Genomic DNA, 17,353 nt, shown 5'->3' on the forward strand with positions numbered 1-17,353 from the left:
TATAAATAGATGTGTGTCTGAGCTCTCTTAATCATTAATGTATCCGCCCTTAGCAACAATGATGGCTTCCAGGTGGTTGAAGAAGGCCTCACACCCACTACAGATGTAGTCCTCCGTCATTGCATCCCTGTGCTGGCTGACAGTGGCTTGAAGGACCTCGGTGTTTGGATGACAGAAACTGCATGCCTTGCCCGGAATATGCACCCGAAAGGTGGAGTCAAAGGGGTTAGGATCATGGCTGAAGGGGGGAGGGGGGTGCAAAATCTGACAACAAGAGTTCAAAATACTTAAATAAAAGTCATTGAAAAGAGTCTTGATACGGAGGAGATGGGTTTTTTTCATGGCTGGTGTCAAAAGGGGCCTTCCACCCTTACAAGCATCTATCCACACACTTTTTTGGATAGCTATCTGAACAGTCTGCCGTGAAACCCCGAGATCTCTCACATGGTCCCTTATCGACTTGAGGCAATTGGTCTGGGTTGTTTTCTTTAACTCCTCCGGGTCTAGTTTGGCCTTTTTGACAGAACTCTAGTTCCCCTCCAATATTTTGAACTTGCTGATGGCGTAGACGGTTGTCCTGGAAACTCCCAACTGCTTGAAGTGCGCAAAAAAACCTTCATAGTATTTTATTCTATACTGTATTATAATATTGCTTAGAAATATTTAATTAATGGCGTAACTTAACATTTCTATTTGAATATGATAGCCAAAATTTATTCATATAAATAATTTAATGGTCAATATTGTATATATACCTAGCGATTAAAAAGTAATTATATTCCTGTCCTTTTGGAAACAAAGCATAAGTTGTATATTATAAATTAATACTCTATTTACTTATTGAAAAGAATAAATAATGGAATAACCATGACGTATAAAGTGAGATAAAACCGTGTGAGTGAAGCCAAAACTATTTATGTAATCCTTAGAAATAGCACTTCAAATGGATTCCTTCATAAGTACTATTTCATTTCGAAAATAATGATCACTCTAATATATTAAGTACATTAGTATTAAGTATTTCAGCAATGAAAATGCAAGATACAAGTATTAGTGACTCATCACATCCTATGCATTATTAGGATTTAAGACCTGACTCACAAAGGAGAAAAGCACTCAAAGATTAGATGAAACATAAAATATAAAAACTACATATTGTAAATAATTCAATTGAAAATTAGGTATAGCCCCCCTTCCCCCTCCGTGTGGTATTTTTTTATCACCCTCCACCCCCACCCAAGGAAAAGAAAGCACAGCATAATCGACCATAACTTTAGAAAAAGTTCAGAAACATAACTCAGTTTTATTATAAGGGGAAGTTTTGCGCTCTACCGAGTCTCCATTCTAGTCTAAGAGCTGTTTCACTCTTAAAATATATTATTTTTATCAGAATTGGAGATAAAAAACAAATTATCGGGATTATGCAAAATGGAGAATACATTATGTTAACATAGGTTCACACCGAATCTCAAGGAGCGATAAAAAGCTAAATACTATCATAAAAAGATTAGACTTACCCTTCAAATATCAAGAAATCTCTAATTTTGAAATCTTTAAAATACCTAACAAGGGGGTTCTCTTCAACCTCAGAAATGTAATTTATAGTAATTTTATTTGTAAGCAATTTCGATGAAGAGATTTGGAAAAACCACATCCTCCAAAAATTATTCATAAAACAATCTATCGTTGTTCGCAGCTGTCATTTCTGAGCAAATTGAGGAGTAAGACTTAATAAATAAAATATCAAAGAAGAACTCAGATTTGCTTATAGTTTCCGTAACAAGGCTCTGTTTTTACGGTTTTTTCTTTTTTCTCTATTTTAAAATTTGATTAATAAGTCATTTTTATTTTTTTATCAAATAAAATACGGAGCCCTTTACTTTTTTTGAAACGTCCCATTTTTTGGTTAAAAAAAAGATTTTAATTATTTATGTCCATATTTCATTTATTGGTGTTTTATTTTTCATGGTATTTTTATAAACAATTATTCTTCCTTTATATTTTTACAAATTATATCCTGTTCGGTCCAGAATTAAGAGCTATACGGGGGGCAAGTGTCCCCCAAAAACGTAACATTGAACATATTGTACTTATGTAAGCTTATTGTACCAGGTTGTGAATAAGTCTTGCAACGCCTCTTTAACTGTATTTTTGAGGGGTGTAAAGAGTTTAAATAATAAAGTTTGGCATATTAATGAAAATCTGTTGTTATTATCTTTCAAACAAGATATTGTAAAGAAATATATCTCACAAAGATAGAATAAAAAGGTGTCAGATTGGTACCTTGATCCATCCTGGCCATGACACCATGGAGATTGTCAAGCACCTCATTATCAACTCCTACACTATTTACCAAGTTTGCAAGCTCCTGGAAGATAGGTCCAGCCTCAAAATTTTCTTGATCTTGGTAAGGAATCAATCTTATCTTGGATTTTTTTTTACTTTGTGTTAAATGTAAGGAACAGTGAGGCAAATTTGTGTCACACTTTTTAAGAAATACATACCTAAGTCATAACGGATGCATTCATTCATTCATCTAAGTTTGAGTGCTCTTATTAGTGTTGTGTTAGTGCTTATTTAGAACGGAAAACTGCATTCAGTTCAGTCTCGGCCCTGTCCAGTTCAGTCCTGTATATCAGTCCTAAAATTTATAAAGTTCGGTACTTGACGATGTCACTCAACTTTTTTTTTTCTTTTTTTTCTTTCAAACAGTTCTAGTACTGACAGTCACAAAGGCTAATAGAACCGGTCCTAAGGGCTAGACTAAATCAGATATATTAAGGAACTAACTACACAACACCAATTCTGAGTGCTTAGCATTCTATATCCACTAAATTTGAACTCTTTTTTTTTCCCTCCTTATTTCTGACAGATTGCATAGTATAAAATAACGAAGTAAATATCTAAATTTCTAAGAATTATTTCTAATAGCAATACAATGTAGATAATGGATATATTATCAGATATATCGATTTTCCTGTTTTGATCCGATATATCATCCCACATCAAGTATGTACAGATTATTAGATTTGTATCGGTGATATTATACTTAAGCCGATTGAATTCGTTGATTAAGGCTTTAAGTAGGTATTTCATTCTGTGAACGGTACTTACATTCCTATTAAATTCATTACTTTCCTTTTCATTCCCAACAAATTAATTCCCTGCTAAATTCATTCATTCTCATTTTGAAGCAGGATATTTAGTGACGTCGTACGATTTATGTTTCTCAACTAGTTAGTAATTTTTGTGAAATAATTTATAGAGAGGGATCAAGGGCGTCCGCAGGATAATATTTGTGGGGAAGAGGCTTGGGTTTTAAAAAGTTCATATTTATTCACACAAAATCAAAAAAAATTCGCAAAAAAGTTTCAAAAATTAATTTTTTTTTCAAAAATATATTGCTACTTACAGAAAATTAAATATTTTGGGAAAAAAATGGTATATTATTTTTTTGTAAATAAATTTCAAATATTAAATTTAAAAAATAAAATAGTATATTAAATTTTTTCGCAAAAAAAATTATAGTAAAAAGCCAAAAATTCCTTAATTTTAGGGGGAGGGATACATCTCCTCCATCCCAACCTCTTAGAACGCCCCTGGGGATGGGTTGGCAAGTGGTACAGGATATGAATGGGAGATAATATAGTTGAGTAAAAAAGGATCTGTTTTTAGCGATTAGAAAAGGAGAAATGGTTGTTGCGTGTCCTCTTTCTTCTTTTTTGTTCATTATTAAATAAGTTGTGGGTGTGCTAACATACCACTCCAAAAGAATAATAGTATCCTATCTTTTGTGTGAAGTGATTAAAAATGCATAATAAAATAATAATAGTTATGTTTTTTTAATATAGTTATAATATTTTCCCTTCACTAATGTTATTTTAAATGTAGAAGGTTCCACGGTGTTACCTTACTAACACAAAAAACCCTATGCATTTTGTTTTTCAGCTCTCGATGCCCTCGTATCACTTGATACGTCATGAGTATTTCATAATTTATTATTTTTGATAAATAAACGAAGTAATAAGTTATTATACTTATGCTTTGTGTCCTAAATGACAAGCATTCTTGTTGATCCTTCGTCGTGAATATAATATATATCGGCCATTATATTATTTCTATGAAGAAAATTTGGCAATGATTTGCAAATAGAAATGTATAGCTACACTTTTAATAAATATTACTAAGCCATATTATAATAGAGTATCGAATAAAATACGATATATTTATTTTTAAAAGTTGTAGAGAATTAACAATGATAGTCAGGGAGAACTTAGGAGATAATTAATAGTTGGTATGATTGAATTATTTTGTCAGAGGATTTCTGGTCTTTTTTCTATTTATTTTTTGGGGAAAAGTTGTGTGATACAATAAAGTTATGGACGTGGTTTTCTTCTTTAAAGCAGTAGGTCATATTCTCCCTCAAAAATCATGAAATATACAGGTGATATTAACAATGGTCTTAATTCAGTAATGCCATGTCTCGCTCCAGACTTCTCCTCGCGCTCTTACACAAATCCCTGCTCTAGATATGCAGGGGCGTCTCCAAGATTTTTTTTTTTTGGGGGGTTGCTTCGTTTTGTGATTTTTTTTTTTCCTAAAACATTTAAAAATAAAAAGAAATGTATACTGAGAAAATTTAACTTATGGAAAAAAAAAATTAAATTTCAAATATTGAATTTTTTAGAAAAAAAAATTCATTACTATTCAGAGAATTTTTTTTTTTTCAAATATTAAATTTTTTGGAAATTTTTTTTAAAAAAAACAAAGGTATTCATTTAAATTAAATTTTTGAAAATAAATTTGAAAAACTAAATCAAATTGCAAAATTTAATTTTTTTGAAAAATAAATAAAATATTAAATTTTCCAGTAAAAAGCAAAAATTCTTCCTTCCTTGCGGATGCCATCTAAATATTTGAAATTTAATTTAGTTTTTCAAATTTATTTTCAGAAATTTAAATTCAATGTTCGTGGATATTATGTGTATCACGGGAGAAAGAAGTAAATCTCATCATTGCACTTCGTATGCTATCGACTATTGTCCCTACTCCTACTCCATATTATCATCACAATCATTATCCCTTATTCTCTTTCTTTTATCTCCTCATAATTCAACTCTACGTAGGCCATAAGCACGTTCCTCAGGCCCTTCCCTAAACAGCACTACACAAAACCACTATCTGCTTTAGAAACATAAAACGTCATAAAATATCTCTTTTAAAAAGGGGAATGAAATGTCCGGCAATGAATTTAGAAAGGGAATAAATTTACCTATCCACTTCTCATTCATGGCTATAAATAATAATTTAAATCCGGTGAATTTTTTAGCTGGTCCGTTTTTTCGGAAATGGTAATCTGAAGAAGAAATTTTACTTTCCTTAGTAGTTGTCATTATTATTTAATTCCTGAGTATTGAACATCCTTCCCTAAATAGACTCAATTATATTCAAAACCTGATTGAACATTCGAGTATGCTCATAAAAGACGGAGCGTACCCCTGTGTATTTGTTGCAGAGCTATAATTGTAAGTCCTTGTTGGACTCAGAGTAGAATTGAGAATCGACATTGGAATCATTCTAGCAAATGCTGTTGTTTATTTCCTTCTCCCCTTCCTCTCTTGTCGCAGCTTATTGTAGCTGTTCCAATGAAAAATCACTAGCATGATTATTTCTCTCTTCCAAAACATTGCTCAACATTTGTATATATTGTTTCTTTTTATAATATGCCCATTGTGCACAGGGTTATCATCATTAGTTATAGACGTTTGAACAATCAAAAAATGTATGAAAATAGCTGCCATTATTTTTTTTTTATTTAGGTTTAATTAGAGCACTTATTGGTCATTAATTACATTGATGTATATTAAGATGCCTGGTTGACCAATTGTACTCAAGAATCAAATCCTACAGGAAATAAATAGAAGAAGCTGATGAAATTGGTACTGTGAACTTGGACAAGTTCAAACAAACACAATCACCATTGATTTGAGCTGAATGAAGGCCTGGGAAAGCTCTCACTAAGACCAGAGATTAAGCATTAAGTGCCTCTATTGGACTGAATTATTAAATAAATACTTACACTTACAGGAGAGACACTATCATTACAGATTGACATTTAGATAAGTTCAAATAAATCATTAAAAATCTTTAATTATATTTTATTCAACGATTCACATTGGTGAGTTACGTCGTTCTCTATATTGTATCTCGCACCCTTTACTCCAAAAAGAAACTCAAAAACTTCCAAAAATCACTAGATCCTTACACAATTCTTTCCAACAATGGAATTATTATTTAATAATGATTGGGAATTGTTAGCTGAACAAGAGAAAACAACCCACGTTCGGAACACTGATAATCTTTGTATTTGGAGCACATCTCAAGGATTTTATATTTAAACTTATACAATTTTATGAGCTGAATCCGATTAGCACACTTTCATAAACATAAATTCCAGAATGGCCAAGATATTGGGGTTTAAACTTAGCTAACAACAAAAGTAAATGTCAAGTTTTATGTAAAAAGGGTAACGCCGTGTTATAAATACATACCTCGTAGATGGATTAATTGATGATGATGTCACTGTCTGATATCTATAATGATTGAGTACAGTTTGTTCATTGGTTATTCTTGTGTGTCCGATTAGGACAGAACTGGATGAAGCATCAAAATTTTGGGACCGATATATCCCCAATAAATATTTATAAATCAAAAATGGTAAAATTACCTCATTTCATGGATTATCGGAGTGATTGTATTATTTGTAATTAACCAGTAAAACTTTTACATTAAATATTTTTACATAAAAGCCGTGTACTTTTATGTTATGTGATCGATAATTAGCAATATCGTATAAGTATGCTACTTCTGCATGACTCAAACAATAATATATTAATGAATTATAATAGTTAAAGATGAGTGTGAATGTATGAAGAAAGCTGTTGCAGCAATTGACACTACCTCACACGCGCCATGTCCATTGTCCATACTTTATTAAAAAATAAAATTTATATTTAAAACTTTTTTTTTTTTTTGATGGACTATAAAAGACAAAGCTCGATCTGATTTGGTAGTCAGTCTTAATTTGCATTGATTGCTCATTACTTATTAACTATCCTTCATTTGGTAAGTTCTTAAAACACGCTTTCATCTTTATAAATATTTAAGACCCGTAGGATAAGAAATTTTTCTTATATAATTTTACTACTCCAAATTTAGATCAATCATGCCCGGACACGATAAGAAAGGAAAACCTGGTGAGCCAGATCCAGATCCAGAGCCATATTTGGTTATTTCCATGGAGATGAAACGTGAAGACATGTTGAAGCCCTATGATCCAAAGAAATCCGTTTGGGCTCCAGATGGCAACGGTGGATTCAAGGAGGGTTTGCTCGTCTCTGATGAAGATGGAAAGGCTCTTGTGATGATTGGTCACGAGGTAAACAAAAATTGTCTTATTTAGGAGTCTCTTGGAGATTTTGTACTAAGGGCATACAAAAAGTTAATAACGTTTCGTTAGTAGTTGTAAATTGAGTTGATACAACTCTGTTTGAAAATTATTTTAATTCGAAATCAAGGCGATTCAATTAATAATTGCTTTTAAAATGTTGCTCATTTTTTGTATGCTCTGGCAGAATATGTTGACATTAAAATCCGATCGATATGTTGTCTTCAAGTTAGTTGGTACAGAATCATATTTCATATAATTATTATTATTATCAGCCGACTTATGGGCATATATTTAAGGTTAAGAAGACGAACATAAAATAATTTTAATTTTTGGGAAAGAAAAAGAACTTTCAAAAGACAAAATTTGATTTGTCGTAAGATACTCTCATTTTTTTAAGTATATAAAGTTAACAAGCAAAATATTATATCCATCGGTCTCTAATTGCATGCTCCACGTACAGTTTTTGTAAGTGGGGGGGGCAATAACAAAAACAAAATTTGCTGATATATGATAACTGTAAATTCTAAAAAAAAGTGGAGAGGTTATACCCCCTCTATTATCCTGATATAAATGTACAAATATTGATGGCATCCTAAAATAGTTTTAATTATTACTTCTAGAAAAAAACCTTTAAATCCGAAGCTGTTGGTCAAATTAATCCTCCCAAATTTGAAAAATGTGAGGATATGGCTAATTTGACTTACCTTAATGATGGTTCAGTCTTCCACAATTTGGAGGCTCGTTTCAAAGCTAAGCTCATTTACACCTACTCTGGTCTCTTTTGTATTGTTGTTAATCCCTACAAAAGATATCCCATTTACACTCCTCGTGTGGTCAAGATGTACTTAGGCAAAAGAAGAAACGAAGTACCTCCCCATTTGTGGGCCATTACTGAAACTGCCTACCGTAACATGTTACAAAATAGCAAAGATCAATCCATGTTGATCACTGGGGAATCCGGAGCAGGAAAGACTGAGAATACCAAGAAAGTAATTTCCTATCTTGCTATGGTTGCTTCATCTGGCAAAAAATCACAAAAGAAAGTATCTCTAGAGGATCAAATTGTGGCTACTAATCCTATTCTTGAGTCCTATGGAAATGCCAAAACTTCAAGAAATGACAATTCCTCTCGTTTTGGTAAATTCATTCGTATTCATTTCACTCCCAACGGTAAATTGGCTGGTTGTGATATTGAGTCTTATCTCCTTGAAAAGTCTCGTATTACTCAACAGCAATCAGTTGAGCGATCCTACCACATCTTTTATCAACTCTTGCAACCCTTCGTAGCGGATATGAAATCCAAATGCTGCCTCAGCGATGATATCTATGACTACCAATATGTATCACAAGGAAAAGTATCCGTGCCCTCAATTGATGACAATGAAGAATTGGAATTCACAGATCAAGCTTTCGATATTATCGGCTTTACTGAAAATGAAAAATGGGATTGCTACAAGATCACCGCTGCTGTTATGTCCTTTGGTGAAGTTAAGTTTAAGCAAAAGGGTCGTGATGACCAAGCTGAACCTGATGATCTCACTTACCCTAACAAAGTTGGAGAACTTCTTGGTGTTAATCCTGATGAACTAATGAAATCTTTCTGTAAGCCAAAGATAAAGGTCGGAACTGAATGGGTAACCAAGGGTCAAACTTGTGAACAGGCTACCAATGGAGTTGGTGGTATTGCAAGAGGTTGTTTTGATAGGCTATTCAAATGGCTAATTATCAAGTGTAATGATACTCTAATTGATCCTACCATGAAGAAGTCCCACTTTGTAGCTGTCTTAGATATTGCTGGCTTTGAAATTTTTGAGTACAATGGCTTTGAACAAATCTCCATTAATTTTGTCAATGAGAAACTTCAACAGTTTTTTAATCATCACATGTTTGTCGTTGAGCAAGAAGAATATGTTTCTGAGGGTATCGATTGGGCGATGGTTGATTTTGGTATGGATTTAGCTGCTGCTATTATTATGTTTGAAAAACCAATGGGTATATGGGCTATTCTAGAGGAAGAATCTCTTTTCCCTAAGGCGACTGACAAGTCCTTTGAAGAAAAATTAAAGGCTCAGCACTTGGGCAAATCTGCTCCATTTGCAAAGCCTCAATCAAAAACTGATAAGAATGCTCATTTCGCTATCATTCATTATGCTGGTATTGTGTCTTACAATGTTACAGCGTGGTTAGAAAAGAATAAGGATCCTGTGAATGACACAGTTGTTGATGTCCTCAAACGTGCCAGCAATGAGCTTCTCGTCTTCTTATGGAGAGAGCATCCGGGACAGTCTAATCCACCAGATGATAAGGGCAAGAAGAAGAAGAAGGGTGGTGGTGGCAAAACTGTATCCTCAGTCTATTTGGTACAGCTCACTGATCTCATGAATACCCTTCATTGCACTGAGCCTCACTTTATTCGTTGTATTGTACCCAACACACATAAAAAGCCTCTTGAAGTAGAACCTCCTTTGATCATGCATCAGTTAACCTGTAATGGTGTACTTGAAGGAATCAGGATTTGTATGAGAGGATTCCCAAACAGAATGTTATACCCAGATTATAAGTCCAGATATCAAATTCTTGGAGCACAAGAAATAGCCACTGCAAAGGACAACAAAACTGGGGTCTATGCTCTCATGGACAAAATCAGTTTTCCAAGAGAAAAGTACAGACTTGGACATACAAAGGTCTTCTTCAGAGCTGGTGCCCTTGCTCAGCTAGAAGAAGATCGGGATTTGATTGTTTTGAAACTCGTGCGATGGATACAAGGTCAATTTCATGGTTTTATCAGGAGAAAAGATTACAAAAAACGATTCGATCAAAGAGAGCTCCTCAAAGTTATCCAAAGAAACTTCAAAAAATATATGAGCTTGAGAAATTGGGGATGGTTCATCATCATTCAAAAGACTCGTCCTCTTATTGGTCAATTAAATATGGAAGAAGAACTAAAGAAATTGGAGGAACAGGCGAATGAGGCATATGGAGCTTACACTGAGGCTTTGAGTGTGACAAAGGAGCTTGAAGAGTCCAATTCCACTATCAAGGCTGATATTAATGGTTTGTCTAAACAGCTTGAGTCAGAGCAGGGTAATTTGAGTCAATACCAAGATCGTCAAATCAAGGCCAATACTCTTAAAGCAGAGATTGAGACTGAATTAGTTAAAAAACAAGACCTCCTCGCCCAAGAAGAAGTTGCCCGCCAAGAAATGGAAGTTAATAGGAAGAAAATGATGGGAGATGCTCAAGTTTTGAAAAAGGATATTGAAGACATTGAGATCGTGATTCAAAAAGTGGAGCAAGAAAAAAGTAACAGGGATCACACCATACGAAGTTTGAATGAAGAGGTAGCTGAGAGTGATGAGCTTATCAATAAAATCAACAAGGAAAAAAAGCACATTGGTGATAATCAATCTAAGGCTGTTGAAGATTTGCAAGGGACAGAAGATAAGGTCAACCATTTGACATCAATCAAGTCTAAATTAGAGACAACCCTTGATGAACTAGAAGATTCGGTTGAGAGAGAAAAACGCCAAAAGTGTGAGGTCGAAAAAATTAAGAGAAAATTAGAGAGTGAACTACGTATGACTCAGGAATCTGTGAATGATTTGGATCAACAAAAGAAGGAACTTGAGGGTACCATCTTAAGAAAAGAAAGTGAAGCTTCAAAACTGGCTTCTAAGTTGGAAGATGAACAGAGTCTTGTTTCCAAAACTCAAAAGCAAATAAAGGAATTGCAAGGTAGAGTGGAAGAATATGAGGAGGAGCTTGAAGCTGAAAGACAGGCTCGTGCTAAAGCCGAGAGACAGAGATCCGATCTTGCTCGTGAGATTGATGAATTGGGAGAGCGTTATGACGAAGCGGGAAGTGCAACCCATGCTCAAACAGAATTAAACAAGAAGAGAGAAAGTGAAATCCACAAATTAAGACGTGACGTTGAAGAAGCAAATATTCAACAAGAGTCCCTCCTCTCAAACTTGAAGAAAAAACATCAAGATGCCATTCAAGAAATGATGGAACAGATTGAACAACTATCAAAAATGAAATCGAAAATCGAGAAAGATAAGGTTAAGATCCAGCATGAAATTGCTGACGCCCGAGCTGCAACAGATGAAATTATTCGTGCAAGGTCATCTTCAGAAAAGTCAAATAAAAACTTAACAGGTCAATTGAATGAATTGAACAAAAAGCTGGAGGAAGCCAATTTGACTCTTGGAGATTTCGAATCAGCCAAGAGGAAACTTGCAGCTGAGAACTCTGATCTTTTGAGAGTGGTTGGGGATATTGGAAACAATGTCAACATGCTCCAAAAGATGAAAGCATCATTGCAATCCAACCTCGAAGAAGCCAAGCATATAGCTGATCACGAATCTCATGAAAGATTTATTCTTGTTGGTAAATTCAAAAATCTTGAACATGAACTTGATGGAATGAGAGAACAATTAGAGGAGGAAGTTTGTGCAAGAAACGATCTAACCAGACAGATTAGCAAATGTGAAGGAGAGGTCAATCTCTGGAGAAGCAAATATGAAACTGAAGCCGTTGCAAAATCTCAAGAGTTGGAGATGTCAAAGATGAAATTAACTTCCCGCCTTACAGAAGCAGAGAGCACCATTGAGAACTTGAATAGTAAGCTTCAACAAATAGATAAGTCTAGACAAAAGTTACAAGAAGAATATGATGAAATGTCTTACAATTTTGAGCAAGCTCAAATTCTTCACAATCAAATGGAGAAAAAAGCGCGACAATTTGATAAGATTGTTAATGAATGGAAACTTAAGGTTGATGGTCTCTCGATGGACTTGGATGTGAGCCAAAAGGATTGTAGAAATACATCATCTGAGCTATTCAGAATCAAGTCGGCATATGATGAATATATTCAACAGCTTGATGAAGTTCGCAGAGAGAATAAGCACTTGAGTAACGAAATCAAGGATATTATGGACCAAATCAGTGAGGGTGGAAGATCTATCCATGAAATTGACAAAATTAGAAAAAGACTTGAAGCCGAAAAATTGGAACTGCAAGCAGCCCTTGAAGAAGCTGAGGGTGCCTTGGAACAAGAAGAGAACAAAGTTCTTCGTTCTCAACTAGAACTTACTCAAGTTCGTCAAGAAATAGAAAGAAGGATTCAAGAAAAGGATGAAGAATTTGAAGGAATTAAAAAGAACCAAGGCAAAGCTGTTGAAGGAATGCAAATGGCTCTTGAAAATGAGAGTAAAGGAAAAGCTGAAGCCTTGAGAATGAAGAAAAAATTAGAATCCGATGTTACAGAGTTGGAGATGTCTTTAGAACATGCCAACGCAAATAACATTGAAACACAAAAATCTATCAAGAAATACCAACAGCAAATCCGTGAATCCCAAGCAAAGTTGGAAGAGGAGCAACGTGCAAAGGACATGGCTAGAGATGAGCAAGTTATATCTGAAAGGCGAAGTCATACCCTTCAAAACAGCTTGGAAGAAGCTCGTACTCTATTAGAACAAGCTGACAGAAATAGACGAACCTTGGAACAAGAATTATCTGATTCTAACGAAGTATTGAGCGAGTACACTGTTCAAAATCAAGCTATCGTTGCAGCAAAAAGGAAGCTTGAAAATGAACTGCAGAATCTCCAGGTATGTTAAAAAATATATAGCTATATACCTATGTATATTTTTCTAGAATCATCTAATTAAAAATTTTTAATACAATAGGCGGATCTCGATGAAATGAATGCTGAGGCTCATCTTTCCGATGAAAAGGCTTCAAAGGCAATGATTGATGCCGCTCGTCTTGCTGATGAACTCCGAAATGAACAAGAACACGCCTCAAAATTGGAAAGAGACAGAAAATTGATAGAAAGTCAGAGTAAGGATATCCATATGAAACTTGATGAAGCAGAAAACGCTTCTCTAAAGAATGGTAAGAAGGCTATGAACAAAATGGAGACAAGAATTAGGGAACTTGAATCTGAGCTTGATGCTGAATCCCGTAGAATGGCTGATGCTCAAAAGAACTTGCGTAAATCTGAGAGAAGAATTAAGGAGCTTACCTTTGCATCTGATGAAGACCGTAAGAATCATGAGCGAATGCAGAGCCTTGTTGACCAATTGCAATCAAGAATCAAATCCTACAAGAAACAAATAGAAGAAGCTGAAGAAATTGCTGCTTTGAACTTGGCCAAGTTCAGACAAACACAATCACTATTGAGTTCAGCTGAAGGAAGGGCAGATCTGAGTGAGCAAGCTCTCGCTAAGACCAGAGCTAGAGCACGTAGTGCCTCTATTGGACCTAATTATTAAATTAATGTTTATATTTAGAATAATAACACTCTCGTTACAGATTGAAATTTAATAAAGTTCAATTAATGCATGATAAATATTTACTTATATTTTATTCTACGATTCACATTGGTGAGTCGGGTCGTTTCCTTTATTGTATCTTACAACCTATCTGTTTCAAAAAAGCTACAGACAAAAAAGCCCAAAATCCATTTACAGGTGTTTGGCAATTCATCTTCCTGCTAGGGAATTATATTTCAATCATTATTGGGAATTGTTCCGAGCACCTTAGCAAGAGTTAATTCGAGTTTAACCAACCACACCACTGATAAGGCAGAAAAAAAGCCGAAACATCGCCATCTTAACACATAATAGAGTGTGTATTTTTGTGTTAGTGAGAGGATACCGTAAAGTGCGTGCGAATAAACAAAAATGGTCTAACATGGATTAAAATATCACAGTACCACTTAATTGTTATTGAAGTTATTTGTTTATTAGATGACCGGAAAATTTGCCCAGGAATTTTCGCTCTAGGAACTTTCACCTTTATATATATATTACTGCATGAATGTAGCTTAAAATGGATCTTACTTCACTTGAAGTCCCTTGTAATTAATTTTTTTACATGGAATAACTTGAAATGAGGGCACTTTAATTCATTTTTTATACTCAAAATAGAAAATATCAAACATGGATGTTGCAGCTTTTTATACAGAGTTCTAACCGATTTCTTTATTAAAGTTAAACACTATTATATTTGTGGTTATTTTGTTATTATAAAAAAATAAAAGGTCTTAATTGAGAATAATAAAGTACTTTCTAATTCAATAGCTATAAAAAAGTTTGATATTCTCTATTTGAAATATATTAAATTGAATTAAATACACTCATTTTACACTAATGAATGCAAAAATGATTTACAAATATCTTTAATTGGAGCGATCTCCATTTTAAATCATGTGGGAAGACATGTTTTTTCCATAATATATATATGAGGGAGAAATATCTTAGAACCGTTTATTAGTATGAATTCTTAAGTAGATAAATATGTACAATAAAAAAATTTGATTAGAAAAGTCTCAAAAAATTAAAAGTTTGTTGATACAAATCGAAACAATAAGTAAAAAAACAAAATGAAATCTTGGTTTTAAAATAGATATTATTAAACAAACAAAATACTTGAGCTACAATGTTCAAGTGTTTATTACCAGAATTGCACACGAAATTTATTTTTGTAATTAATAACAAAAAGTAAATTAATTAATTATCTGCCTTAAAAACACTTTTGAAGTACCTACCTATTATATATTACTACAATTTTAATTCAATGCTAGTTTATATTAGAGTTATAAAAAATATAACCAGTTATCCAAGGGCGCCCGCAGGATTTTATTTGTGAGGGGGCTTGTTTTTGAAATTTTTCAAAAAAAAATAAACAAATTAAATTTTTTATAAAAAAATTTCAAAAATTTAAAATATAATTTTTTGAAAAAAACTTTCAAATATTAAATTTCTTTGAGAAAATATTCGAAAATCCATAGGTATTCACAGAGAAGTTAAATTTTTTGGCAAAAATTGAAAAATTTAATTTCATTCTAAATATTAAACTTTCTGGTAAGAAAAGAAGTTTTTAAGGGGGATACAGCCCTTCCAGCACACCCCTTGTGGACGCCCCTGTTAGCTGTCATAAGCTATTAAATTACCTGCAAGCAGCGATGGCAGGTCGAATAAGGAAATAAACACAAATCCCACAACTAATCTACTAAAGACATAGTACGTCGTTACCTTTATTTAATTACGCAACCTATTCGAAATAAAGAAACAGAAAAATGCCCAAAATTATCTGGTATTTAAACAAATAGGTCAATTATACCAACTACTATTTATCTATTACATACTCCCAGACAATGATTGTCATATGACATTTATCATCAATTTGTAAAATGAATTATATGTATATATTTCATAGTATTAAAATTCGACTACATGGTATTTTATTCAATACTGTATCATAATATCGTATAGTTAGGGGTATTTGCACGATTACATTTGGAAAAAAAACATATATTTATTATTTAAAATGACCTTATTTATAGAAAAAGTCGATCCGTAAACAAAGTAGGACTTCGGACGATTTTGGTCGCTTCCGTGTCAAAAAGCTTAAGAGAATTCATCGTCAATGGATTTTTACCATTCTGCTTGACACGCCAAAAACGTGTTGTCGATTTTTCTATTTAAATTGCACAAAATACACAAAACTGCTTAGTTTTTTTGTTCCTGATTAATGAAGACGAGGTTATGTTATGGTAAAAAAGCATAATGAGCAACTGATGGAGTAGATTAACATCCTTATAGGATTTACTCTCCATTAGTGGATTTTTGTATTAAAAACTATTTGTAGGGGGATAGGATGAGGCCAAAGAAAATTGCAAGCGTTTACATGAACTAATCTATTATTATTTAAAAAAAAAAAAACTACAGACCCAGTCTGTTTGCAGAAAAATATTGAAAATATGTCAAAAGTAATGTTCGAATTTACGTATTTCGAACAACATAATATGGTATCAAAAATTTCTGAAATATTTTTATGCAGGAGATGGAAAAGTGAACCAAATATTTAAAAGAAAATAATATTCAATTGATTACATCAGGGTGTGAAATATCCTTAAAATTATGCCCCCTTTCGTCCAGCCTCTTATTGATCCTTCAAACAGTGTTTCTCTGGACTCAAAATATCCTTACGATGCTCTTGTTTTCCTCTCCAGCAAAGATCCGCTCCACGATTTTTTCGTGCAACTGGTCCATAGTCAAATATCTCAATAAGGAGACGGAATCAAAACAAACTTATTCTTACACAACATTAATTAAGATTTAATGCAACCTCTCGCAAAATTTTAACTTTTTGCGACAATTAATGATAAAGTTACAGGGCGCCAAAGTCGTGCACCAGCTACTCGTCTTCCCGGCCCGGTACATAACAATAGTATTCTCGAAATAAGAATGTAAGATCCTGAGCATCATTTTCGGTATCTTAGGATATCAAAAGATCGTATTAATTCAATATATTGCATTCAACATTTGCATAAATACAAAATACTAGATGTGAATATTTATATCCTCTAGGTTGGGCCCCTTGTTTTTCGAAATTGATTTTTGTGCTCTTCAAGTACTCCTATAACAGCAGCTGGAAGGTTAGAAGAGAGTTGGCAATATCGTAAAAGTTTTTTTTATATCAAGCATGATGATAAGTGATGAATGATTCAAATTTGAAAAAAATGATCACAACTCTGTGACATTTGTACATATCATCGACTACAGTGGCATTGGACTGGAAAATATTGGCAGAGTAGATTATACATTGTATAAATGTGTATGTATGAAAAAGAAAAGGAAAGAGTGTTCTTGTGTTCACTTAGCTTTAAGGTTCAAGTTGACGTGACTATGGTTTTTACGCACGTTTTGAGTTTGATGATATGACCCCTCAGGAGGCTTTGCCCCCCGCCTCTCTTCACGTTGTATCGTAAACTCTCCTACTCAGTCATATCACACGTTCTGGCCATATACATCCTACTTTAAACTTTAAATATCGTGTCTCTTTGAAAAAGGTTATGCTGAACAGCTGAAAGGACGTAGTTAGTAATTACGT

At 33.5% G+C, this 17,353-nt stretch overlaps 1 protein-coding gene and 1 long non-coding RNA gene across 3 annotated transcripts; one reads left to right on the top strand and one right to left on the bottom strand.

Moving 5' to 3' along the window:
* Positions 1-6,261: 6,261 nt before the first annotated feature.
* Positions 6,262-6,871, bottom strand: LOC121118172 (uncharacterized). Its single transcript, XR_005864362.2, has 2 exons — positions 6,552-6,871; positions 6,262-6,487 (listed from the first exon to the last, which is right to left on the bottom strand). It is a non-coding gene; the product is annotated as an uncharacterized lncRNA (long non-coding RNA).
* A 92-nt stretch (positions 6,872-6,963) lies between these two features.
* Positions 6,964-13,805, top strand: LOC121119016 (myosin-4). Of its 2 annotated transcripts, XM_040713627.2 has the most exons (4): positions 6,964-7,125; positions 7,219-7,438; positions 8,071-13,062; positions 13,141-13,805. In XM_040713627.2, the coding sequence occupies exons 2-4, from the start codon at positions 7,226-7,228 to the stop codon at positions 13,726-13,728; spliced, it is 5,793 nt and encodes a 1,930-aa protein (XP_040569561.1). In that variant the 5' UTR covers positions 6,964-7,125; positions 7,219-7,225; the 3' UTR covers positions 13,729-13,805. The 2 variants fall into 2 exon arrangements, with proteins under 2 accessions (XP_040569561.1, XP_071744914.1); XM_071888813.1 differs by lacking the exon at positions 6,964-7,125 and having other exon boundaries at positions 7,196-7,438.
* Positions 13,806-17,353: the final 3,548 nt, after the last annotated feature.

This window comes from Lepeophtheirus salmonis, chromosome 5 (assembly GCF_016086655.4).
Source record: "Lepeophtheirus salmonis chromosome 5, UVic_Lsal_1.4, whole genome shotgun sequence".
Lineage (NCBI taxonomy): Eukaryota > Metazoa > Arthropoda > Copepoda > Siphonostomatoida > Caligidae > Lepeophtheirus > Lepeophtheirus salmonis.